General features: G+C 48.2%; 1 protein-coding gene across 1 annotated transcript; it reads right to left on the bottom strand.

The window, feature by feature from the left end:
* Positions 1-8,041: 8,041 nt before the first annotated feature.
* On the bottom strand, positions 8,042-9,788 carry LOC136550864 (transcription factor JUNGBRUNNEN 1-like). The gene is made up of 2 exons (XM_066542447.1): positions 9,364-9,788; positions 8,042-9,131 (listed from the first exon to the last, which is right to left on the bottom strand). Exons 1-2 carry the CDS (start codon positions 9,638-9,640, stop codon positions 8,332-8,334), a joined length of 1,077 nt encoding a protein of 358 aa, XP_066398544.1. The 5' UTR covers positions 9,641-9,788; the 3' UTR covers positions 8,042-8,331.
* Positions 9,789-10,337: the final 549 nt, after the last annotated feature.

The following is a 10,337-nucleotide window of genomic DNA, read 5'->3' as shown; positions in this document are numbered from 1 at the left end:
GCAGCCGTTAGTTGCTCGGACATAACCCCATTCTGATGTTCAAGGTCCCGTGAGTTAGACTCCACAAGGTCCCGCTCGTGCTGGGCCCTCTTAATACTCTTTTCCAAAAGATTTAATGCCTCCCGGAGTTTCATGTTTTCCTCGGCGAGGGGCTCCATCCTCTTCATCAGTTGGTGCCATTGCTCGGCTATTCGAGCTATCCCCTGCGGATGAACAATGCTAGTGATAAACCTTGGTCTCCAACAACATATATCAGTATTTCAGGTGCAGTTCTCACCTCAATTTGAGTCATAACTCCAGCATCGGCGGATTTCAACCTCTTTATTTCCCTGGTGGTGTTTTCTTCCTCGACAACTACTACCTCTTCTCCGTATTTTCAGAGAATCCGGACGGACTGGGGCTTAGGTGCAGCACGATCGATCTCCACAACCTCGTCCTCCTCTGCCGTCGCTGGAGACACCACTGGGGGACTCTGTGGTCGGACAGCTGCTCCAACCACTCCTGGCATCACTGCGGGTGGTGAAGGTTGCTCCTCAGCCGTCGACGGAGTTGCATCCTTAGCCTCCGGCGCATCAACAACAGCTGCAATTCTGCTTCCAAAGTATCGACTTTTTCGGTCGTAGCCTCGGTCGCGGTCGCCGACGCGCCTATCGTGTGCGCCAATGATTCACCGTCGCTAGGACCGCAGGTGGCGGCGGCTGGCCCGTCCTCAGTTTGTCGAGCACTCGGGGACTCTCGGACAGGAGCAGTCGGCATTGTCCCTATTGAGGCTCCGGGCCTTGGTGTTGCCCTGTGTAATGTCGGCCTGTTAGTACCCAAAAGAAATCAAGGAACAATATTATTACTCCAAGACCAAGATACATACGGTTTGGTCTTTCGATTCAATTTCTAGAACCGGCGATGCCTGCCAGATCCCCCAGGAGCTGCTGCTTGGTCTGCCTGATGGAAGAGTTTGTGTTCTTCTACAGTAGGCCACTGCTCTGCTTGGTGCCCTAGAGCCTCCTCTGTGCGCTGCTCTACGGTTTTCCCCCTTGTTGCTCGGGGACTCCGGTCATCTGCACCACCGGGATTTCTATCGTCGCCTGCGCATGACTCTCCCTTGCTTGCTGCTCGGGGACTTCAGCACTCTTCGATGGCTCCTTCGTGCTCGGTGGATGCGCCGTCTAGTTTTCATCGTTGTCAGACCACTCCAGCACTGTGGTCCTTCATGGACGAGCGGTTCGGTCATCACCAAGCAAGATGCCGCCCGATTTGTGTGCAGTAGAGCCTGTGGTTTTTCTCCTTTTTTGGACCGGCTCATCTACCGCTGGTCTTTTCCCACGGATCTTCTCCGACACCGGGGATGGGTTATCCGACGAGGACTCTTCCTCTTCGGGCCAAAGCGGCCGCCGGATGTCTACACCTTTCGGCCAATCAGCTCTCGGCACGCTCGAAAAGTATATTGCCCTATCCTACGAATGGATCTTTATATAAGTAAGTCAGTCCTTTGCTCGGCAATCGATGCCTGATCAATGCAAAATGAAATAGTTACCTGAGGAGGTGGATTGGTGCAGTTAAAGGCCTTCGTTCCTTGTGGCCAACTAAATGAGACGTTGGCAGTGAATAGGTCCATGGCTTGGTCTATTACTTCTTTCTTTGATAGCCGGTCTGTGCTTTCCCGGGTACCATCGTTGTCACCTTTGTAGTCGAACGTCGGGTGGGCCCTCTCTTTGCAGGGCTGGACGTGGCGCACTATGAAGCTAGCTACAACCAGTTCACCCCTAAGCTCAATGCCCTTAATCAAGTCAAGAAGCTCCATTACTTGCTCCATGTCAGCACTGTTGGGTCTCTTCGACTAGCTACTCTAGTTGACCGGGATGTGGTGGATGTCGCATCGAATCATTGGGTGACTTTGTTTGATATAGAACCATCTAGCGTTCCAACCTTTCAGGGAGGTATTTAGCAGCACGTTGATGTATTCGCTGGCCATCCCATCCCTGAGCTGCAGGTACACACCGCCGACCACCTTAGAACCGTTGCCCCCCTTCTTCTTCAGACAGAACAGGTGCCTGAAGAGGTTGAAGTGTGGAAGAACACCGAGAAATGCCTCGCAGAAATGGATAAAGATCGACACGTGTAATACGGTGTTGGGGTGCAGATTGTAGAGGCTAATCGCCTAAAACTCCATAAGATCCCTCAGAAAGGGGTGGACAGGAAACCCTAATCCTCGCCAAAAGTAATCTTCAAATACTACAGCCTCATCAGTATGAGGTGTTGGAAAGGGCTCACCACTAGCTGGCCGCCATCCGGCAGTGAGGTGGTCTAGGAGAACGCCCGCCGCCACCATTCTGTTAAGATCCGCCGCCCTTGTCTTCGACGGCACCCACTCCTCGTCGCGGCTGGCTCCGGTGGCCGCCTTCCTTGGCTTTGCGGCTCCTTTTTTCGGCGCCATTCTCTCCGGATTGGTCCTGGATTGGAGGCGAGTGCTCACGTTGGTGCGGAGTGTGGAGTGGAGGGATTGCGAAGGAAGGAAGCATGGCAGATTGACAGAGGTAGGAGGCGATGTATGCGGCGGCGCGGTTATAAAGCACTTTCCCCACCTTTCCTTGCATCTGAGGGTTTTTGGGAAACCGTTCCCGCGATCAGCGCTACTTCGACTCCTCCAACGTGGTTTAATGGGCCGCAACTTGGGCTATCACATAATAGTAGCCCACGTCGCTCATTTATCGCCGCCAAATATTCACCGATTTCTCCGCAATTTAATGAGGCTCAGTATCCGATATTGTACAACCATTACTCTGGTTTTTTCTCCATGGTTTGATTTATCCGATATCAATGACCTAAACATGGGGACTGGTTACCTGCTCGGCTGGTTTATTATTTTCTGAGCCTAGCACCACGTGACTACATCACCTACTGTCAGGCTCGGGGACTAAGTGGGCACACTTCACCTTGCGGTGAATGTGTTTGTTTTTCATCTCAACGCTATGCTCGGGGACTGGCTACCTGCTCGGCTGGTTTGCTATTTTCTGAGCCTAGCACCACGTGACTACGTCACCTACTGTCAGGCTCGGGGACTAAGTAGGCACACTTCACCTTGCGGTGAATGTGTTTGTTTCTTCTGAAAGACTTCGAGCCTCTAAAAGCTAAAACAAGGTATCTTTACCCTTGTGGTCGGACTCTAAGTGGGCACACTTCATTTTACCGCGCAGGAATTTTCAATTCTGGACTTGAGCTCCTTACACCCTTATGTCAAGCCGTGCTCGGAACACACTGCTCGGTGATGTTGCATGCTGCTCGGTAGCTGCTCACAACTGCTCAGCGATTCATTATGGTGGTCGGACCATGATTTGGACAGCTCGGTTTTGGTTCGCACCTGCTCGGAAAAGCTCAAGACGGCGTTGCACAACGGGTACAAGGCGCTCTGGGACCAGCTGTGGGGGGTACGACCCCGGATACCCACGGCAGGCCACATGGGCTACGCCTCCACGGGCGGCCCAGTCCATGAGAAGGAGCCTTGCGGGGCACGATTCTGCTCGGCGCCTCCCGCAAGACATGGGGAGGATATCCTGAAGATGTTACGAGATCTGTTAGGATACGTACGATCCCATGATTCTTGTAATCTGTTATTACTTTCCGGTTATCTCTCAGATCTAACCGACTTGTAACCTTGCCCCCCGGACTATATAAGGCGGGCAGGGACCCTCTACAAAATCACGGCAAATCATACGATAGCTAATATAAACCAACAGACCACAGGAGTAAGGTATTACGTCATACAGACGGCCTGAACCTATATAACTCGTGTGTCTCTGTTGCCTTCTTGTTCTTGATTACACGCTCCTCTGCCGATCAATCTACCATCGCGGGATACCCCTCGGTGGACTGCCGACGATATTCTGTCGACACTCAAGTATGGAGATGATTAGGTCACTTTGACTTGACCGCCCAAACCGACCTGACAATTCTTCAACGGTGATGATGTGCCATTGTCGATGATGACATCCTTGTTACATCTCGATGTACAAACACGATTTAGTTCAATTCCACGCACGATCATCGAGTATCGATCGGAGATTTGCATTTGCATTGGACACGGGCCACGACTAGTTATAGAAATAAAGGGAGTGATTAGCTGGGTGGCTAAGGCCCGACCAAACTTCCTGGATGCACCCTCAATTGTTTGGTTGCCAGTTCAGGCTTAGCTAATACAAAAGGTACCCATTAGCTAGGCTTATCGAGTGAGACGATCTGTCATTTCCAGGAAGCGAACCTTGTGCTGGCCTCCATGTGAATCTCCTCACCACCCGATGGCGGTGGATCTCCTGCGGCGCTGCTAGGGCTTGCGGCGGTGCTAGAGCCCGAGCGAAGGCGACGTTGGGGCTTTAGGGTTCAATAGGGAGGAGGCGCGGCATGGGCGGCTTATATGGGGCCGAGCGGCGTGGAGCGCATGCCAAGCGCGGCGTAGCGGAGGCGGACACGGCGGCGGGAGCAGAGTCCGGCGTGGACAAGATTAGGGGAAAGAGACGGCACTGACATGCTGGGTCGGGGTGGCGGTGAGAGGGGGCGCGGGACTAGGCTTCCAGTGACAGAGAAGAGAGGAGGGGGAGCGCGGCGGCCTACTGCGATTGCTGGGGCGACTTGCTGGGGCTTCAGCCGCGTGGCCCATAAGCGGGAAAGGAGGGAGAGCGGGAAGAAGCGGGCCTGCGGGATGACGCTGGGCCGCAGTGGTGGGTGAGGCTGAGCGGCCGCTGAGAGGAGGTGGGCCAAAACCAGAGAGGGGGAGTGGGAGAGGAAGTAATTCCTTTTCCAAATCTTTTTCCTATTTTGCTTTCAAAACCAAATTCAAATGTAAACCAAATCAAATTCAAAAAGAGTTTAAAATACACTTTTCAATTCAAATAAAAAATGAGCAATTTTTGGTAAGTTTTCAAAAATAAATTTTTACAACTTTTTAAATGCATTTATTTCCTAATTTTCCTTTAATTTACTTCAAAGCCAACTTCAAAAGCATTTTAAATTCATTTCGAATTTTGGATTTAACCACTCATTATGATAAATCAAATGCACCGGCATATATGCACAAACATGTTGCTACCTTGTGATGAATTTTAAATTAATGAAAATTTTTATCTTCCTATGTTTTTATGAGCACATAAATTCAAAAATTACCTCATTTTACATCTACTTCAAAAGGAGCAAATTTTAGGGTCATTTTACATCTACTTCAAAAGGAGGGTGTTACATTGACGGTCCAGACGGCCGGACGATTCTTCGTTCGACAGCGACGGCGACGATGCCACGGTCGACGACGGCGATGTTCTTGTCTCGATCAATCGCTGTGCAAACAGGGAACAGGATTTAGTTCCACTTCCACGCACGAGCGGAGCGTGTCGATCGATCGAGGCCCCGGCTCGCCGGGGCTTGGACTGGACACAAGTCATGGTCAGGGACTAGCTGTGGAAAGAGATTGGAAATGTTTTACTAGCTGACACTGACATTGGCAGCAGGCAGGCAGGACGGATCTGCTGCTCACCTAAACCTGCCGCTGAGCCGGCTGGCTGAAACTGAAAGCGACAACGTGACGAGGAGTCTGGAGCTCGAAACATCCGCGGATGCTGAGGTTTTCCCTTTCTCCCTTGTTGAAAACCGTACGCTAAGTGCTGAAATCTGTCTCTGATGGATCATCGGATCAGATGGCATAGTAATTAGACGACAAAGTTAATAAAGCTTGTGCTGATCTTCTTAGCCTCTGGCCAATCAGCAAGCACGCTAATCTGTTTTTGCTCTCTAGCTAGCTAGCTAGCTATAGCCGTCTTGCTAGCTGCTCAAGGTTACGTACGGTACGTGTCACGTATACATAGGCCCTGCTGGCTGCTATGGGTACAAGTTGTAGTGAAAGCAAGTTTGACAGGTCAAGATCAAGACTTAAGCTGTGATTTCGGCCATCCTTGTGCTGCTCTTACTAGTTGTGGGTTTCCTGGTTAGACCGGCCAGATCATGTTTCACAGAGGAGCTTACTGAGCACCTCCCAGCTGGGCCAGCTTGCTTATAGTACATATGAAATTAAATTTATGTTTAAATTTGTATTTTGAATTTGAAGTGCCATGTTTGAATTTGCTAAGCTGATTATTGTGGTTGAAATATATGTATTACAAATATTAATCATTGAGTTATTGAGGTGAAATGATGCATATTCACGATCAATATGTTGGAATAAGGGAAAAATGAATAGGGGCTGAGTTTTAGGGTGGCGCTACTACAATTGGGTGTAGAAATCAACCTCCCAAGGAGCCTCTATATATAGGCAAGTAGAGGCCTTGATTTAGGGTTGTGCCGAAGTGCTCTAAAGGGAATATGCCATACAAGGTAGTTATGTATGAGCGTTGAATCTGGTTGATGTGTTCTTTGTGTCATTATATTTGTCCATTAAGAAAAATGATCTACTATCGTGTCTAGCTAAATAATGAAGCCGCTCTAGCTTCATCATCTACAGATCCAACCCTAATTCAACATCAAATATATTCAAAAGAACTAAATGATGCATACTTAAGAGAAGTAAAGCAATAACTCCGATTCAACATATAATGATTCATCATCACATAATTAATTCACTCTACAAGCAAGTGGATTCACAATAAAATCTTGAATTTGTGCTAGCAAATGAAACAAATAATTGGCAAAACAAGCAGCTCTTGTTGTGGTTATCGCCTACGTATAGTGAATTTTACCACCGCAAAGAGCACCACAAACATAGATCTATGCCGGTTCCCTCCATCGTCATTGCAAGCGAACTTCCATTGTGGTGTGCTTCCTTCTACCGATTATTCACTTGGCAAAGACCTACCAAAAATCAAATAAACGAAATGCAAAATATTTGCATTCTTCTATTTGTATCATGCTACTATGCTTGGCAAGGGAAGCAAATCAACATATTATGCTTGGTACATGCCATCGCTATCGGTTCATGTATTGCCAGTTGTAATGTGGCAATTGTAAAGCTTGTTTCTCTAGTGCCACGCCTTCCCCCTACGACTTTGGTACCACTAGGGCCATCGAAATCACATGCCGCTATCGCGATGTGGTGGCGCCAGGGCTATCCTCAACTCCTCCCCCTTCACACATCACCCTTGAACCTTTATTCTTTCTTCTCATCCCCGATCTAGATCTCTTAACTTCCACCATTCACTCTGGTTTAGGTGTAGTTTGGTGTGTTATGCAATATAATGGTGCCACGACGTGGCTAACAATGACAATGACACATTGTACATACTCCACCAGCCTTGGAGGCTGCAACGTGGCTGACAGCAAAAATGGCACATTTTTGTAATGATCCTAAGTATGATATGATGCACCTTTGTAAGGGGATGTCTAAAGATAGAATTCTATCCATTTTTTGAAGAAAAAACTTAAACCCATTTTGCTCATCTTGTAGTAATCACATTATAACTTACTCGCTCTATCCATTTCAAAATGTTGGTTGATTTAATTTTCCTTCGTCAAAATTCTCTAAGTTTAACCAACTTAATTCATAGAAACGTAAGTATGTACAACATTATTTTAGTTTCATTAAATCCATCATAAACATATCTTAATAGTGTATTAATTTCATGATGTAGATGTTAATATATTTTTTATATACATTTAGTTAAAGTTAGGTAACCTTGACATGGGATAAAAGCTAAAGTGCCTACCATTTAGAATGGAGGAAGCACTATATATTACTAGCACATGTATGTTAGACTTTCCTTTGCACCAGGTAAGAAAGTGCCATTGTTTCATTGTGCACCTGTCCAGCCCACGCTTTTCACCTAACACTTGGACCTGTGAAGTCAAAATGTGTTTTGAATTTGGACCAGGTTATATTATGTGGTGAAACCACATCAAATATGAACCATAGAGGAAAATAAATCTCATTAGCCTAGCTAGGATGATATTTCACGAGGTTTAATTGCTCATTATATTAGGTAATGATGATGTCACACGAGTAAATTAATATCGTCTCTCTAGTACATTGGGAACAAACAAATAACATCATATATATTTATAAAAAAACAAATAACACCATATATATATACTATATACATCGGCATCGATACAATTGTTTTGACAACATAATACATCTGGGAAACTCTATAATTAATAAGGTCGATCTATCGTACATGTATATTCTCTCTGTATAAGAACCTAGTACCTGCCATGCAGGTCCCACATGTCAGTTTGGTGTTTCGTTGGCGGGTTTCGTTTTCTGCTGTGGTGCTGCGTGGTGTGGTGGAGCTGCAGTGGACTCCCAACCAAAAAATCTAGCATGCACAGAACGAAGAACGAACAATACAGCCTCCTGCAAGTCTCCTAGGCATATGATCTAGTGTCATAGATGGAGAACACACTGGGGCTGGGGTCCGTCAGCTCCATCACCATCCTGCAAATGTCGTCCCAGCTGGACCCATCCTTGTAGTACATGTCGTCTAGCCCACCGGCAGCAGGGCTACTGAGCACTCCGTGGTGGAACGCGGCCATCGTCGGTGACGGCAGCGGCGCCGTGGCCGCTGCATGCAGCGCGTGGCTGTTCCACTGGGCCTGCTGAAGCTGCTGGTGCCGCTGCTGGCCGTAGCCGTAGCCGTAGTCGTAGTCGTCTATCACCGCCGGAGCTTGCAGCGGGGTCTGTTTCAGGTCGTTCGTGTACTCGTCCCCGGTGTCCGACTCGAGGCTGCCGGTGACAGAGCTAGACTCCCCGGGCTGCACGACGACGGCCGCGGCGGCGGACACCTTGCTGCCGGTGACCTGCTGCTGCGGGTGCTTCTTGTAGGTGAAGTTCCTCCTGAAGATCCGGCAGATGGTCCACACCTCCGCCTCTTGCTCGCTGGGCGAAGTGTGGGCGCTCTCGGCGCGCGGCGGGAGGCGGAACTCGTGCAACATCCACTCCGTCTTCGTGCCCTTACCGGCGCTGCCGCGGTAGAACACAAGGGACTTTTTGAGGCCGATGGGGTCGCCGGCGCGGCCGGATGCGGGGGAATGGATGGGGCGGTCGATGCCCGTGGCCTTCCAGAAGCCGGAGCCGGTGACCCTGTTGGGCCTGATGCTGTTCCTGTACTTCCTCCCCCGCAGGCAGAAGAAGTACCATTCCTTGTCTCCCGAGATCGAGCTCGACTCTGCATACATGCATGCGTCAGTGATCAGTTATCCATCATTATATTGCTCCAAAGTCCAAAGTTTATATCTCCAATCCAAGCAACAATTTTTATTTGTTCATTCAGTTCATGCATGAATTATTTGTTGCAAGCATATAAAAAACGATCTTGCAAGAAATTGTAGTAGAGTAATCATCACACATGCATGAGTTTGTGTATATTGCATAATCAAGCTAGCTAGCTAGCTACTTACTTGGAAGGTCCCATGGGTCGTGCTTGTAGATGTCGAAATCCTTGATGATCTCGATGCTAAGGCGCTTCCCGGCCACCTTCCGCCGGAGGTAGAAGGTGACCAGCTCCTCGTCAGTGGGGTGGAACCGGAACCCGGGAAGCATGTCTTCCTCCTCCTCCTCCTCGTCTCCCACAAGCACCACCTCGTCTCCTTCGCCATGGTCGCCGCCAGCTATGATCTCTTTTGCCATGTAGTGTTGTTCTTCTTGCACCACCAACGATGGAGAGCTTGTCGGCATGCAACAATAAGTGCTTGCTTGGTTCAGTTTAGATATCCTTGCTGATCAGCTGCTATCTATACCTAATCTGGTTCTTGTTACTCTTTGATCAATAGCTAGAGTAGCACAGCTGCTATCTATGGATGCTAGCTCCTGCTTCCTTTATGTTCTTGCAACATGAAAGTAGCTATAGGGCTCTATATATATATATACACATGTGATGCGGCGGATGCTAGCTCTTGCGTACTGAACTTTGTCCCAGAACATGGGTTTTGAGCTACGAAGGTTCATGCATGCTTATGCCTGGTCAAAGCTATGAGGTTTGACTTGGTTTCTGGCTCGCTAGGCTATATCAACCAGCTGTCTTTTTCTTGATGATATTTGCCCGTATCTACATGCATGTCTCCTTGACTGTTATTCGTCCATGATGAATCACCATGCCCCTGTGGCATGCGCGGTGACTTCTTCCTTGTCTACTGCGTTTGTATCCTTGGCCTCTTCGTAGCGTAAGTAAACAAAATGACAGGACGTGACAATTTACCTTTAAGCTTCTCAGAAATTGGTAATTCGTGTGTTTTATTACGCTCGTGCTTTTGAATGCATGGTTATTAGCTGCTTGCATTGTTGACCTTATTTATCCTTTATTTGCCGTACAAGCTAGCGACTAACATGAAGGATGGAACGTCAACAAACAACTGAGGCAAATTAATTAAGCGCC

This window comes from Miscanthus floridulus, chromosome 4, assembly GCF_019320115.1.
Source record: "Miscanthus floridulus cultivar M001 chromosome 4, ASM1932011v1, whole genome shotgun sequence".
NCBI classification, from domain to species: Eukaryota; Viridiplantae; Streptophyta; class Magnoliopsida; order Poales; family Poaceae; genus Miscanthus; species Miscanthus floridulus.
This window is presented reverse-complemented; position numbering and strand designations above follow the sequence as displayed.